At 34.4% G+C, this 17270-nt stretch overlaps 1 protein-coding gene across 3 annotated transcripts in view; it reads right to left on the bottom strand.

Moving 5' to 3' along the window:
• LOC134853259 (1-phosphatidylinositol 4,5-bisphosphate phosphodiesterase beta-4-like) overlaps positions 1–12736 on the bottom strand; it is a 62975-nt gene extending 50239 nt beyond the window's left edge. For 2 of the 3 annotated variants that reach the window (XM_063869231.1, XM_063869233.1), the window contains exons 1-3: positions 11874–12233; positions 4690–5603; positions 1264–1344 (exon numbers count right to left, since the gene is read on the bottom strand). In XM_063869231.1, coding sequence (XP_063725301.1) covers positions 1264–1344; positions 4690–4854 — 246 coding nt within the window. In that variant the 5' untranslated portion in view covers positions 4855–5603; positions 11874–12233. Of the gene's footprint in view, positions 1–1263; positions 1345–4689; positions 5604–11873; positions 12234–12535 lie in introns of those variants that run through there. The other variant, XM_063869232.1, reaches the window with a different exon arrangement.
• Between the last annotated feature and the right edge of the window lie 4534 nt (positions 12737–17270).

Genomic DNA, 17270 nt, shown 5'->3' with positions numbered 1-17270 from the left:
AGACACAAATTTGCATGTAATAGTTTGGAATATAACAAACTGAAGGCATCCACACTAATTTGGAAGGAAAAAAATTGGAAAGCATAAAGCCACATTATATACAAATTACGCATTTCAAAAATTGTGAGATAAATCGAGTTAGAAAATTTCTAAAATCGAGTTTTTATGATTGTTATGTAGTTTGAAACAAATAGTTCTTTTTTTCCTTTTTTTTTCGGTTTAGTTTAGGAAAAATAGAAGTCGTAGTATAACAATAACGATCGCTTAAGTTCGCTAGTGTAATCATGGAGCAAAACAATTTTTACCGAAAACTCCAGAGTCAACCTGTTCCGTTTAACGTACATGACGTTGCTGCCCAAAGAACAGTGAAACAAGCTAGCCAACGTAAATCTATGCAATGAGTAGTTACTCATCGGCACCATAAACGAATTCCGAATTCCGTCTGTTGAAAACTCCGAAATCTCCGGTTTCAAATTCTGGCAAAAACAATTCGGTAACATCTCTAGTAAACAAACTGAAAAAAAAATAAGTTGAAATGGTAATTCTTTTTCAGCTTATTCGCCCTTCGCCTCGTTGGCCTTAACCGGCACAAAAATTCAGAGTTTTCAAATTCTCAAATGTTTCATTTTTGTCAAGTGTGTCTTTGAAAGATTTCATTTTTTAGCATCTTCTGTGCTGTATAAACAGTAATTAACCTAAGTGATTTTCAAAACACCAAAACAAATCAGCTCAAAAACTATGAATTTTCAAAAGCAATATACAAATACCAAAATTATATTTCAACTGCACAGAAGATGCTAAAAAATGAAACGTTTCGGAGACACTCCTAACAAAAATTTAATTCCGAGAATTTGAAAATTCTGATTATTTGTCCTGATGGTAGGCCAACAAGGCGAAGGGCCATCAAGTCGAAATTAAGATTACAATTTCAACAAGCCGAAATTTACGTTATTCTGATGTAATTTACGTTATTCTGACGTAATTTCGGCCTCAAGATATAGCGCTTTGTAGATATGGTGGTTTAGAGACAATCACTTTGTGCTATATATTATTTTTGACCATTTGTGCAATTATTGAACTAAGAATTTTCTCTGAAATTAATTTTCTTCTACAAGCATTTTGCCCCTCTTGAATTTCGAGGCACATTTCGCTCACACTCATTGAGGGACTTAGTGAGAGATACAAGAGTGAAAACGATAGAGGGTGAATCATTCGTGAATTATGTACATTGTCTATTAATCCTTTGCTCACGTGATTACTCACCCGACCGTCTCCCTTCCAGTTGAGGAAGAATCCATACTGGTCCACTCGCAGCACTGCATTCTGGTCGAACACGTCATAGTCCTACAAGAACAAGATTGAATACTTTAAAACTTTGAAAATTTGCAACACAAACTATCTGAATTTTTCAAAAAATCAATCAATTTTTGCATTTGAAGCGATATAAAATAGGGTAACTAAGCAGATAAAACATAAGCCTAAACCATTTAGGCCGAATAAAACTTTTCAGCGAAAAAAAAAAACAAAAGGAAAACCAAGCAAAATAAACAACGTCAGAGCTATTCATTTTACAAACTACCCGAGTAAATCAAAAACCGAGGATCTGCGATGAAACTCTTGCTGACAGCACAAGAAAATTCCCCGATTGGGCAACTAAGCCGACAAAAACTGTGTAATGGAAAAAATCTCTCCGATTACAATTCGACTTGTTCTAGCGAATCAGAAAACAATACAGAGCAACTATATTTTACTCGTTTCAAATTTAAAAGCGTAGTCTATAATGGCACAGAGAGCATCTCAAAATGTCTATCTTGAAAAACTGAACAAATTCGAAAAATCGGGTCAATGATTTACTTTTTCTCGTTTTGAACATTTGCGCAGAATAGCTTCACTAGCGCTTAGATTGACCACACGCAATTGCTTATGACTATTTGACATTCAATCACTGTTAGAAAATTGATGTCCTTTTCATCACAAGCGTAGTGGAACTAATTCATAAATGTGCCACTCATTATAATATATCACTTTATTTTGTTTTTACTTTTGATACAACATTTGTCAAAAATATGTCACAAAGAGAAAAAGTGTATTACAGGAATTTTTTAACCTCATAAATCTATAAAAAACAAGTATTGTTCAAAACGGTATTTTTTGACAATTTTGCACCTTCAATTAGTCAAACGAAAAACAATTTTCGTTTTCGTACTATCGTATCCAAACAATCTTGATATCCAAATATGATTTACACTGCGATTTCGTAGATCGGCGTAAAAATCGTTTTCAAGCCTCGAACGAGCATGTACGCTGAAATATCTTTCAAAGTAACTCAAAGCTTTTACCAATCTCGCTTAGCAATTCGGTCATACTTTCAGAGAGATTAAAAAAGAATAATAAATGAAATTGATTTAGATAGCTTGCAGCGATTCGCTAAACAAAAGTTTTTGAAAAAAAAAAACTGTTGGCTCACTAGATTCTAGAATCAAACAATTCATGCCATGAATTTATAATTTTTTTCCAGTGACTTTTAAGGATACAATTAGCTCAGTAAAGGTTGAAGTTTTTCAGCAAGCTATTCAATCGATGAAAATTCGAACAATTAAAATTGCTTTAATAGCTTTAACTGGCACATTGATTTTTTTTTAATTCGGAAGCAGAGCTTCGCGCCATTTGTGTTACAACACAAACAAATTAAGGCAAACTAGCAGACAGAAGAGACATCCACCAAACCGAAAAAAAAATTTGAACAACAGGAAAAAACATAGCCAACAGACATTTGGAAAAGTGTCAATGAACATAGTTTTTCTGGAAAGATATATTCAAGCGATGTTAACTTGAAAATTTAAGTTAGTTTCACAGCTTCAATTGATTTGCGAAAATTGAAATTCTTTTGAGCAAGGTATTTAAATGATAAACCTTGGAAGCACTGTCACAGCAAAATTCGTACAGATGGTTTTCAAGTGACAAAAATTTGAATGCCTTTCACGCAACTTGGGTTGCCCTGAGAGAAAAACTAAATCTTAGAGTTGCCTAGTAACAAGTTGCTTAGTAACGTAATATAATGAACAAAATCTTCAAACCTCCGTTTCTCCAAAATTATTTTTGTGTCCTAAAATATTCAAACCAATTTTGCTATTTGAGAACCGGTGGACTTTAAAGAACTTTTGTGACGAGCAATTTTTCTCTCAGTTAAACCCAAATCGCGTCGAACGAAATCAAAACTTCGTTGTTCCAAAACTGCAGCACGAATACTTCTGCTATATGCCTGCATATCAAGTGCTCTTGATAGCTTGGTTTGCTTCACGAAAGCTGGTATTTTCTTGAATCAAAACTTTATCAAAAAATTAGTTTTCACTTATGGTGTTTTAAACTTATGTGCTCAAATCTAGAAAACAACTGGACTTCAGATCTTCGTAATTTTAAACCAATAAACGGAGACATAAAATTACCGACAGGATACAACTGCAATCTACATATTCAACGAAAAACTGAAAAAATTTCATTTGCAAAATCATCAAATTTAATAATGGAATTCGTAATCAACTAATTTAAAGAACAAAGTAGAAATATCATAAAAGCTTAAACCTGGGAGCGATAGCGAAGTCCGCATTTGAATATACAATAGATAATAGATAGATCGATAGATTTAAATCTGAATTTGCGTTTTTAGTTCACTAATGTATAACAAGACTGCTCGTATCAGGGCAAAGCCCTGAATGTTCCGACTGCCTTTTAAAGTTTATGGAGCAGTAATAACATTTAAAAAAATTCAAATCTAATAAAAAAAATGAAATTTTTTTCTAAAACTTGAAATTTTTTGCGAAAATCATTGCCCCACACGCCATATGGAGTACAAAAAAGAGATTTTGCTCATTGTATCAAATCAATTATGACGAATAAGCTTCTTTCAACCAATTTGGAACGATTTCTTAGACGGATTAAATCTCCGCTTACACGTTAATAGCGCGAAATATATCGCGCGTTAATTGTCCCAAATTGGCCAAAATGGCAATCTTTAAACCCCCATAACTTTACGAAAAATGATCACAGGTACATTATCTTTTCAAATTTAAGCTCAGGACAACAATACCTTTTGAATGATATGAAAAAAATCTGTCAAAAATGGCTAGTTAAAAAGTCGAAATTTGTCTGAAGAAAAAAAACCACCCGGAGCACAAATATTCCGTTACCTTCGTATCGAAAGTCGGAACAATAAAGTCTTCAATACAGCCATTCACACTTATTAAATTCATTTTCAAGAAGGGAACAATTTGACAATGTTTTATGAAAATAATTATATGGAAAAATCCCATATTGGAAGAACACCAAAAAAACCAGTTAACTGCCTATCGAGTGGTTTCTTCAAGGTGCCGATAAAAAGTCCTCTTACTATCCAAGTAGAAAAAAATAACATGTCTTAAAGTCCGCGATTGCAAGTACACTTGCTTTCGCAAGTAAATAATAACGAGAACTAGAAAGTAATTGAGTTTATAGATAGTTTTCCGACTCAGAAAAAGAAAAAAAAATAAAGTCAATCGACAATTTAGAAGCTGTTATAACGAAACATTTCAAATTTCTTTCCGAATTATTGTAAATTTCTTTTCTACTCATTGGAAACTATTTGAAACATACTACAGCTCACTAGTCAATATTTCTTTGAAGGGATGGATCATAGAAAGATGGTATATTTACCTCTGCGACAGGAACTATTCGTTCAGCCCTCACTCCATCAATCAGAAACTGGGGCACTTTGGAGACCCAATTGGGGTCAATTGGCAAATTACTATGTGGGTCCACATTAATCACTTCCTCGCAACAACCTCCAGATTTTTGATCACACGTCCCGCCAGGTGACATAATTCGATCACTCAGTCTAACCAACTCGTTTGTTTCTTATTACGTAATACCAACTGAGGCGTGAAACAAACAATTATATTTTCCAATTAACTTCTGATGTGTGTGCCTCTTGTCAGTTTAGTCACATGGGTAGTAACAAAACTCTTTTGATAAATTTCACCTCAAAAGCGCAGTTTAATCAAATCAAAGTTGGCAAAGTAAGAATTCAGCATAGTTAGTGGTAAATAACGACCGAGGCCGTGAATTTTTACGCACTTGTATTTGAATTTTCCCCGTAATTGGGACTTATTTGAAATAAACTAGTAGAAAAATACTCATTTTGTCGATTTTTCATTTAATTGTAATGGGTTGTGACGTAAATGAAATCAATTAAATACTGGCGCCAGGTAATTAACATACAAGAAATGCAGTCGGTATCGAGTATAATGCATTTTGAAATTCAGAAGGTGGAATTCCAGTCAATTACGCGCGGGAGAATGAATGGTAATAGTATCGAATACAATTATATTAAAAATCAGTCAAACTGAATAGAGTTGACTTGGGTACAACATACAACACAGCTGAACCAAATTAATTTATCAGGGGACAATTTTTTGTTGAAATAAATTTGAGTTTTCCAATATTTATTGATATTTTCAAGTCTCTATTTTAACGATTAGAAGGAATTTTAGAAGATAACTGAGAAAAAGTATTGAAATATTCCGATTGAAATTGATTTAACTATCGTACAATAATCAACATCTGCATATCTGAAACAAAAAAAACAACTGATCTAAATCCAATTTCAAAAAACAGAAGTAAAGCTACAAATTACCAGCCTACCATTTAATTGAAACATAAGTTTGTTTAATAGAAATCAAGCCAGATTTCTTTTTTCAAACATCTTAACTCCCCGTTTCACATACTTATTTTGAAATAAGAGAAAAAATGACAGTCAATAACCGGCAGGATAAGACCGTCAAAAACGGGATAAACTCGAACGATCTCCTTTCATGCTGGTAAGTTCAATTGTAATTCATGCGGATGGAAACCGTTAATGAATTATTAAACAACCAAAGTGAATACATGAAACGGTTCATTTTCTTTAATCTGCAACGTCTAAGCTATATTACAAAAAAGTTCAAACTATCGCACAACGCAACACCCGATCAAACAGTGCAGCATATATAAGCGCATTCTTGATTTAAAGGAATGCCTCTAACGAAAGAAACATTAACCCATTTTGCCATCAACCCATTTACATTATCAATACATTTGCAAAAATGTGAAAACGAATGTTCGGTTTATTCAGTGTTGATACGTAAAGCCCTCTCAGTTCGGATAAGAACTTAAAAAATAAAAACAGTACGCACCATATCCATCTAATTAACTCCTCTAGTCGGCTAATTAAATGGTCCTCTTGGTTTCCAAAGAGAAGTACGCCAGTTGTTAAGACAGCAATTAATTCAACAAATGTTTCAATGTAAGTCCGCCGAAAAATTTGTTTAAACCCTAGTTTTTGAGATCGATGTAAGCCAAAAGTCTTCTGTAAACTTATTTTTTAGTCTTCTTAATGTCACCCTCATTACCTTATTCTTCACCTTTGCACCTGTCTTTAGATTCAATTAGTATGCAAAGGACACAATAAAATCACCTTGACGGAGGGGAAGGCGTTGTAATCAATACGTATTGTATCAATAGGCCGAATCTGATAGAAAGACAAACACTTTCTATAAACAGCAAACTCGCGAATATACAAAAAAGGAGGACTTAATAGATCAAAACTTGAGCAAACAAAAAAAGGCAAAAGAAAAAACGAAGTAAGGCCCTCGAAATTGCAAAAAAGTGATTAAGGCTGAAAAAAAGGTGTAAGTTTAAATCAAATTCACAAACATGTGAACAAATTTTATTTTAAATTTCACGCCAATTATTCTAATGGAATCAATTAATTTTTAATTGAAACCACGATTATCACTATTTGATTGCTTGGCAACATTCATAAAATCTTAGCGAAAAAAATCATTCTACAAAAAAAAACACTTCTCAAATTTGAACACAAGTTTTTGAAATGAGTACTTACTCAATGAACTATCATTCAAAGAGCTTGATTCGAAAAACAGGTGCCTTGTATTTACCTCTCAATTTGAAGCTAAGATCATAAACTCATATAGAATTAATAAGATTACAAAGTGAAATTGATCTCTTGTAGATTGTACATTTAATGCAACAAAAAACAGGTGGTTTAAGAGTAATCAACAACAAAATAGTCACCTTTGAAACGAACTTCTGAGGCACTTGAAACGAACTTCTAAGGCACAAATCAGTTCAATTAAACAAACATGGGACAAATAAATTGCAACTACTTTCAAACAAAGAAAAGAATGATTTTCTTCGCTTTGCCGAATTCTCTGAAACTACTGAAACTTCAGATTTCGACGTAATGAAAGATGGACGCTTCTAAAAGGATCCAACCAGATCAAAATTTGAAAAAAGAGTGTTTTGCGAGATATTTATGTCTGCTCAATCGGAGCTCATTGAGTGGTACTCTGAGTGAAGAAGAATCTTCATAAACAACAGAAATAGCATGGAAATTTGAACCCATAATCGTTTACCTAACACTAGCTTTATATTTAATTTACAAAAACGAGCAACAAAACGGCAATAAGCATTTGTGCCCGCAGCTTCTTTAAAATCTTGACATTTATGCCATCTGACATTGCTATAGACCAAATACCAGCCACCAACAAAGCGTATTAAACGAACGCAGATAAAACACATGAGCAGTGAACAAATACTCAAATTAAGCAGTTTTGTTGATCAATAATTCACGCAAGATCGCTTGGGGAGATTTTGACAGACCGTATAACACTACTTTAGCAAACTTGCTCATGTTAAAAATTTCTGATGACTAACTCCTACTAAGACCTAATAACAAAATTTCTCAAGAAGCGAAGGAGAGCTTCGCAGTTCTTGCGATACATCAAAACTTACCATGGCAAGCCAGTCGATAGAAACAATTTTGACTCCCCGAATCACAACACGCATGGAAATCTATCAGACCGCTACCAAGCCAAAACAAAATAGGCCAAGACCCTTAAGCGAAAAACCAATAAACAAAAAACGGAAACTATACAACATCGAAGCTTTTGAAACAAATTTTAACAGAGGCGAAGCCGAGCTTCGCACGACTTGCGATACAACTAGATCTACCAAAATGAATGAAAATAGTTTAGAATGCAATAGCAGCACCGAAAACTACACAAGCGGTAGCAAAGCCGAAAATATGAGCAGAAACTCATAGCCAAAATTTTTATTGAATTCATAACTAATTAAAAATGTTATAGTACCCCTTCCCCTACTAGCCCACAAAAGCACACAAAAACTTTATCGCTCATCAGACAACTCAAAAAGAGGCTACTAAGTTGATATATATAAAAAGCCAAAACCTATTAAGCTGAAAAAAAAACGAAACTTAAACAAGCTGAGTGGTAAAAAGGCAGCCAACTTGAAAAATGGGGACAGGAACATAAAAAGGGGACAGGAACACACTAATACACTAAGTCGATAAAAAATAGACCGAAATAATTTGGGCGCAATGAAATTTTCAATTGAAAAAAGAAAAAATGAAATACAAAGTCAAGAAAAATTACAACTAAAAAAAACACTGAAAACAACATTAACAAATGCGCGCATGAAAAAAACGATTCCAACATGTGCCAGCTTAGCCGAAAAAAGATAATTGGCAGACAGATAATTGGCCGACTGACATAATATTTCCCATTTTTCATCATTTCATTCTAAATTTAACAAAAAAAACTGAATGATAATACTGGCATGAGAGGCCAGCTAAGCATCCGCTAGTAGTAACCTGACATCATCAACCAAAATCTCGACAAATTCAATTTTAAAAATTAGTTATTTAAAATTACACTTTTGAAAATTTTCAAAAAAAGATAAAAAAACGTCATATCTGAAAAAGAAAGATGAGCTGAGCAGTCACAATTGGAGTCCAAACATACCGAGTGTACCTTGAGAACACCACGCCATAGTGTCGAGTATTTCAAATTTGGAAATTATTTGAGATCTTCAGAAAAATTTTGAAAAAAAACAAAAAAACGGCACATATCAGAAACTAAGATGATTTGAGCAATCAAACTTGTCGGCAAGATCTGCAACCCATGAGAGTGCCCAGAGAACGCCCCACAGTTGGGTTGGGAATTTCAAACTTAAACATTTTTTTTAATTCATTTTTTTGAAAACTTTGAAGAAACTTCAGATCTCGCAAAACGAAACCAATTGAGCAGTCAAATTTTCAGGCGAGATCCAGAATCCCAGAGAGTACTTCGACAGCACCTGACTACAGGGTTGGCAATTTCAAACTTTGTGATATTTTTCAAACCTACTTTTGAAATTTTCTGAAAAAAAAACATTAAAATGTCATATCTCGGAGCAAAAAAATTGAGCAGTCATATCTGGATGCAAAATTTGCAATGCCTGAGAGTACCCTGTTAGCAGCTCGCACTAAAGAGTTGAGAATTTCATTTTAAAAAAGTTTTTTATAGTTAAGTTATTATTTAAAAACTTGAAAAATCTCAAAAAACGTCTCATCTCGAAAGCTAAATGGATTTGAGCAGTCTTTGAAAACAAGATTTCCAACCACTGAGAGTACACTGACAGCGCCCAATTACAGTGTTGAGAAATTCAACGTTTGTCAAGTTTTTATATCTAATGTCTTCGAAAACTTTCGAAAAAATCATAAAACGTGATATCTCGGAAACTAAAAGAATTGGAGCAGTCATGTTTGGAGGCAAGATTTGCAACCCCTGATAGTACCCTTACAGCACTCATCTACAGGGTTGAGACTTTCAATTTGTGGAACTTTTTAATTCGTAGATTTATGAAAACTTTCGAAAAAACCACAAGAATCTTCGTATCTCATAAAACTAAAAAGATTTGGGTAATCATATTTGGAGGTCCAATTCGCAACCCCTAGCGTAACCCTGACAGCATCCCACTATTGGGTTTGAATATGGCAAAAAATACGCTGATCGCAAGCTGAAAAATTGAAAAAAAAATTGTGAGCATTGCAATATACGATATAGCTTAAACGTACAAAAACTCTTTCGTTAAACATGCAAAAATAATACCTTGAAAAAGCTTAAACATGGCGAGATAGCGAAGCCCGCATTTAAACATATAATAGATAGATTTCAAATAGGGGGCAAATTGAATGAAAACTTGCTAAAAATATCTGTTGGCTTAAAATATGTCTGTTGGCTGGAGTTAGCAAAATTTTTCAGTGATGCTGTTTGACCAATCATTTACCTGGATGATTTTCAAACCTGGATGATTTTAGCAAAATTTTTCAGTGATGCTGTTTGAAAAATCATTTACCTGGATTGCAAGCATTTCTTGGATTCCTATTAAATTCGAGAAGCTTTAACGATTACTTAAGCAAGTAAGTTACCAAAAAGTTGCTAAAGCAAGTACCCAATTTTGACAATTATCATCGTTGTCCTATTTAAAAGTTGAGATAGCATTACATTGATCTTCAAAATACAAGACACCAAAAATAATAACAAAAAGCCCTCATTTTTCACGCAAAGGTATATTAGTTGCCAAAACTTCGATGTCACTTAAAAGTATTTAGTGGAGGGCGACCGAGTAAGATGAAAAACTACAAAATTGAGAAGTTAAATCGCTCAAATAAACTTGAAGGAAATTTAATACGTAGAATAATGATAAAATTGAAGTAGAACGAGAGCCGCTCGTCAATTTTTGGGTAAATTAGTCTGAAAATTTGAAAAAAAATCGGATCCGTTTTCAGGACTCCGAGACAATTTTTTGATTTTTTAGAATCCTAGTCACAATAGGGCTTCAATATGATACCACACTTGACCCCGTACTAGCTTTCCTTGAGATAGCGAAATTGGCAGAAAAATTCAAATAACGAACCCTACGCCACAGTCCTTTCCCACTCATCATGTGAGGTTGTAAAGATAATAAAATCCACTTTCTCAAAAAAAAATTCGTTCTTCGCATTTAAGAGTAAAATCGAAAAGGCAGGAAAACTTGATTGAGGTAAATGTTAGGTTGAGCGGCTTGTCAATACACCAGCCTCTTGGACGTTTATGGACTCCTGTCAAAAAATCTGCAGGACTATTTAAGACAAAAAATGGTAATGCAAGGGCTCCGGTGATTAGATGCACACCATTGTAATTTGAAACATAGCCAACTGACACTTCGAAAAGAAAAAAGAACGCAAGAAAACAAAAAACTAACTTGTTTGGGAAAAAACCTCACTTTTTTGAATTTTTAAGAAGCTCTTTGAATTTGATAAACAGTTTATGATTGGAGCTTTTTCGATAAAATGAACCCAATTTGAGAAAACAGGATCAATAGGTAAAACTTTAATTCCGCTGGGAAATTTGAACATTGAAATCCACTTTCGAAACTAGAAGTCGATTTTCCGTGACCTTTAATTTTAGCTGTTCGATATGGAGTTGTCCTTCCTTTCAACAATGGAAACGAACAGATCTTACAAAGAAATCGAAAAACAGACCGCGAAAAATCTAAATTGAGCGTGAACAAATTTTCTTCAAAAAACACAAAAAAATGACCAAGGCCTATAAAAGAGTCTTCACTACGTTCATTACTCGGATCTACTTGAGAATCTCCCCAACGGAATCTATTTAAGATTTGCCACCCCAATTAATTAAAGCAGTAAATTAGTGCTAGAGCATTGTATTTAAAATTCGAACTTGGCTGCCTTCTGATTGATCGAACTTTCAACTAACTTAATCTACTTAACAATTACCCCCTTCTTAAAAGTGGGAGGGGGGGGGGTAATTGTTAATTAGATGCCATTACTCATACAAGTGATTTTTAAATTTCTTTCTTTGCAGTCCATGCAATACATCTTTGCAAAATGTAGTCGGCTTCATCAATCTCGGCAATTTTGATATACAGAACACCACTTTCCCAAACACCAAAACCCCAGGAAGAGACCACTTAGATCGAGATGAAAGATAAGAATTTACCTTGTCTGAGCAGATACACTTCAGTTGACGATGAGCTGCATTTTTGCAAACGACGGATTACTTGGCCGTAGTGAGAAACAAAACTTGAAGCCTTTAATCAATGATACATCTAGATTATTTCTAACCAGCAATTGGTTATAACGGAAGGACGCCTTAAGCTGTTTAAGCAGAAAGGGAAGCTACTAATATAATGCTGCTCAACAGTTTGACATGCAATTTATTGCAGACTGGAAGAAGGGGAAGGAAAAAATCAAGCCCGTCAGCAAAATGTCAACCCTGTGAGAAGAGATGGTTTAAAAACGTGAGAGTGGTGTAAATTAATGTGAAAACCCACTCTATTTCACCGCTGCCTCTCCTCTCCTGTCCTCTTCTCCATAGTACCAAGTGGTATAGTCACAGAGACAGAAGTGAACTATGTAACTATTAACATAACAGCAATTCAAATGCGGCAGCTATATACTATACTAACCTTAGACCACAAGTATTCCTTTAAATATTATGCTACTTGAGAAACACTTCATCATTGCAACTTATACACTACAACTCCACATAATTCGGTGATAAAATGGTCAGGAAAACCTCCATTTTTCGCAAGAACTGTAGTAGACAAATTACCGTTGCTGTACTTACTATGTGCTAATGGTGTAAAAAGAGGGACTTACCAATGTCCAAATGTGTACAATAGGCTGTCTTAATAAATGGTGATGATGGTTCAAGAAGCAATATCATTTAAAAACCCCAACTTGAAATAAAAGCGTGTAGAAATAATAATAAAAAGGACTATAGTGGGTAAAAGCGTACAATCTTACCGGTACGGGAGAGAGAGAGCGAGAGAGACAGAGAACCTTTTACTTCGCTCTATCCATGTGCTGAGCGGAATTATAAATTTTCAATGCTTAACTGAATATATTTGAGTAGATTCACCTTTATACTGGAAACGCACGCTTACCAAACTAATACACAGTTCGAAAACATCGCAAAAAGAAAACTAAATTAAATCAAATTTGAAATTAAAGTAACGCGTGCCCAGTGACATTTTCTTGACAATTCAAAGCTTATTTAAAAACTTTTCGGGCCAAAATGTGACAAAATACGCGGAAAAAATTCTGCCCTAGAAAAGAAAGCCTTGCGTAACAAAATAAAAATAACTCTTATATTTTGTAAGCACAAATGAAAGATTTAAGAACATCACATCGCGGAGCACTCTGCTTTGTGCTGCGTCGGTTGCTTGAAAACATATTAGCACTGACGGAAAAAAAATTTTAAAAAACTAAAAACGGGAAATGGCAGACAGAAAAAAGACAGTTTATCAGTTGACTGCGCAAACCACATCAACATTACACACGAGTTTGAAGATGTGTTGCAGAGTAGTAAGCCGACAATTTAGTGAACCGACAGTTCAGTCAGCAGAAACACTTTACAATTTTGAGTACTGGCTACCGCGCGAGCAATTAATACTTCAAAATCTTTTTAGTTGGAACTCAGTTTTACATTAAAATCCTTCAAAAAAACAGATTTTATTTGAATACTCTGGATTTGTAATTTGGGGTAATTTGAAAAAATCTATCGACATGTTTCAACTAAACATGTAGTTATTATTTTAGTCCGATCATACTCGACGTTTTTTCAAAATTGTCCGCTTAAAAACGGGTATTAAAAGAAAAATATCTGCTTATAGGCCGAACACCTTCAAGAAGACTACTTGGTTTTTAGGGCTGGGAGGGGGCTTAAGCCAAGTCATAAGGTAATTAGTTCTGATTTCAGGCATTGCGTAGATTGACAAAAGAGCAGCGGAATATAATTAATACCCAAATTCGCCTCGGTTCCATGACAACACTGCATTAGAACACATTACTTTATGCGCCAGAAAGCAATTAAATTTTGTAAATCAAAAAAGACATTCCTGCAAAAATTAAAACAGGCATGAAAATGAGAAACAAAATAATGAAACAGAAGAACAGAAAAGGAGATACCAGATTTTTTATGCGAGTTATCTTTTCATTTTGTATTATTACAGCTAATTCATCTTAAAGTGAATGGATTTCTCCCAGTATTGATATCGATAGACTTTGCAGGGGCCGAGGACCGTAAGTAAAAAGCAGTTCCACTGGTGAAACCAAAAGACCCGAGTAATATAATGCCTATGTAAAGTCGGCAACTTTCACATAAGCGAATGTAAGTCCAAGTCGAACAAGAAGTTTTCACGTTGATTCTGCAAGGAAAAAGAGATCACCACTTCGTCCGATCTTGGCTACATACGATATCAAATATGTGATTAACATACCTGCCTTAGAGCAGGGAAGAAAATTTTGCAGCACAATAAAACTGCACCACAAAGAGCTGCGCGCAATTTGCGATACGAGACAAACATAGCATGACAAATTGGTGGACAAAAGAATTTCAATTCATTTTGACATTCAGACATATTATGAGGCAACTGAACAGATATAACATAAGCCGATGGCAAGCCGAGAAAACTTCGAAGCAAAAATGAAAAAACAGAGTTGGTTTAAAACTAACTAAAAACTTCGAATTGAACGGTCATTTAAAATGCAGTCATTTTCAAAAAAATGTTTGCCAGACACTTCATCAGAACAGCCATGTTAACTTATTCAAGTGAATTGTTAACCTAGTTTTTAAACCAAGAAAAGTCTGTATTCCGATTTGATAACGCTAATCGCATGCATAATAAGCATCGCAACAATAATTTCCGAAGCTGTAACTAAGACCATAATACTTCTACCTGTCACTAATACCTCTTGTGCCAAAAAAAAAATGAAAATAAGACTAAGTCCCCTCTCTCAAAACACAAACACACTTTTCGACCACACTACGCCATGAGGGGTCACAAAACCGATATCAAATTAGCCAAAATCTTAAGAAACGATCAAATTTAAAAAAAAAACCAAATTTCAATAAATCGAACTTGATAAATTTACTAGCAACATGACAATTTTCGAATCTAAGGCAATACTTCACATTGAAAAAGTATTCAAACAAGAATCTCGTTGCAATTCATTTCTTGCCGCTTTCAATGAAGATGATATTAGTAGTAGCAGCAGTAGTAGGTCAGTCATTAGAGCTCTTGGCTCAAGCGTTTGCACCCACAGTTTTGGTCACTTAAATTTTCTGCATAGGATTGCAATTGCCACAATTGCAGATGATTCTCCATGTGCATGAGTTTATTTCACTATATCGTTCAAAAAAATTCCAGAAGATTTTAGTTAAAACCGGCTTCGTCAGCTCGCTAGTTTCGTAGTTTGTTTTCTTTGTAATGATGTTTAACAGTCTGCTGGACCTCTTCCAGAAATTTTCATCGGCTTTTTTTGTTCTTGTTTTTTCAATATTTATTTGATTACCGCTGGTTTGTCTTGTTTTGATGTCATTTCCAGGGTTGTTCTTTATTGATATGATTTTCTGATGTTATAGTTTCCTTGCATGATGGATAGTAAGAGTAGGGCATCGTGTAGTTCGAAGTGCATAGATAGAGGCAGGAGTTTTAGTTGTTTTAATCTATTGTTGTAATTTTCCCATATTCCAAGTATCCATGAGGTGGCCCGTTTTTGGATATTTTCAATATCCCTCATTTCACCTTTGTTTGCTGACCATGCCTGAGATGCGTATGCTATTACAGGGACTACATACCCTTTGTATGCGTCCAGTTTCATATATTTGTTTGCTAGTTCCGATACGTTGCGTTTTAGAAAATAGAAAGCTCTCCAGGCTTTGGAATATCTTTTATCACAATTTGCTTTCCAATTTAAGTTCGTCGCCATTATAATACCTAGATCTTTTTGTTCTTTTTTACAACTTAGGCGATTGGTATTTAGCGTCAAATGATCAATTTCGCATTTCGTGTGAATTGGTAGTATATAGCATTTATCACTATTGAGTTTCATTTCGTTGTCTGAGCACCATTTTTCTATTCTATTTATGTCTTCTTGTAGAGTACAAGGGCCAGTATTTGCAAGTTTGAAATCATCTGTATACCCAAAAGATTCGCTATTTTTAATTATAGTTGGTAAATCATTTATAAATAGGATAAATAATAGGGGTCTAATGATTGACCCTTGTGGCACACCACTAGTTACTGATGCTGTTGGGGAGCGCTTATAATTTATTTTCACATATTGTCCCCTGTTTGTTAAGTAACTTGCAATGAGTTTCACGAAGCTTTCGCCAATTCCAAATTGTGGTATTTTTTCAAATAATTTTTGGTGAGGAACGCTGTCAAATGCTCTACGAAAATCTAGGTAGAGAACACAAAGTTCCGTTTCAGTTGAAATGTCATATTTTTGGTACAGATGGTCAAGAAATTGTAGAAATTGAGTCATAACCGATCGCATTTTACAGAAACCGTGTTGGGCTTCATGCAAGTGTTTGTCTTTATTTGTGATCTGTTCGCGTCCTTGAAAATTGGGACTACTTCACTGATTTTCCAATAAATGGGGAAAAATCCTTTTGCTATTACAGTTTTGAAAACAAGATCTTTGAAAACAAGATGGCAAATCTTTTAGGATAAGATTTCCGATGTTGTCAGGGCCACAGGCTTTACTGGCATCAAGGTTCGAGAGAATTTGAACAATTTGTTTTTCTGTTATAACTAATTTATTATGGACATAGTTTTCGTAAATTAGATTTGCATTTAGTAGATAATCTCTGGTAAAGACACTGCAGAATAACTTATTGAAAAGCTTACTTTTTTTCATTATCATTGAAAGCTTGATTGTTTCCGAAAGACATAAGGTCAGGAAAACGAATGCCTTTGTGGGTTGATCGAAGATATTTTTGCAGTGCAGAAAACTTTTTTCCTTTGAAAAACTTTTCTTCATAGTCTGCTTGATCTTGTGTTAAGCTTTTGCGTAGCAGAGCTTCTTTCTTTTTTAGTTTTATGAAGCCGCTTAGATTGTTTCTGTTTTTCTGTTCGAGTCTACGGTTTAATGTGGAAATAACTTTTATTTGGTGTGATGTACTACTAGACACCCAAGGGGGGAGGTTCTTTCTCTGGCTTGTTACTCTGGGGACATTTTCTTCAATGATCTTGCAACGCCATTTACACTATTGTTTTACAAGCTCGTCAACATTACTATAACAGTACGGAAGAAATTGTTTATCTAATATACTTTTATTTATTGCATTCCAATCGGCTTTATGAAACGCAAACCGTTCATTTTGTATTGTATTGGTTACTTCCGTTTCAGTGTGAAACGTTTTAGTGCATGCTAAGTGATCGGATCTGAATGACTTGTTGAATTCTGTAAGACTTGTTTTGCGTGGTGTAGTTAAGTAAGACTTGGATTATTTGTCAAAAATATATCTAACTGTTTTCTATTGTTTTGGGATAAACATTCCTCAAAGTAATTTTCGGAGAGAAGATTAAGGACATTGACCTCGTAG

Source organism: Symsagittifera roscoffensis, chromosome 8 (assembly GCF_963678635.1).
Source record: "Symsagittifera roscoffensis chromosome 8, txSymRosc1.1, whole genome shotgun sequence".
NCBI lineage: Eukaryota > Metazoa > Xenacoelomorpha > Acoela > Convolutidae > Symsagittifera > Symsagittifera roscoffensis.
Note: the sequence above shows the minus strand (reverse complement) of the source record. Positions and strands in the feature narration are given on the sequence as shown.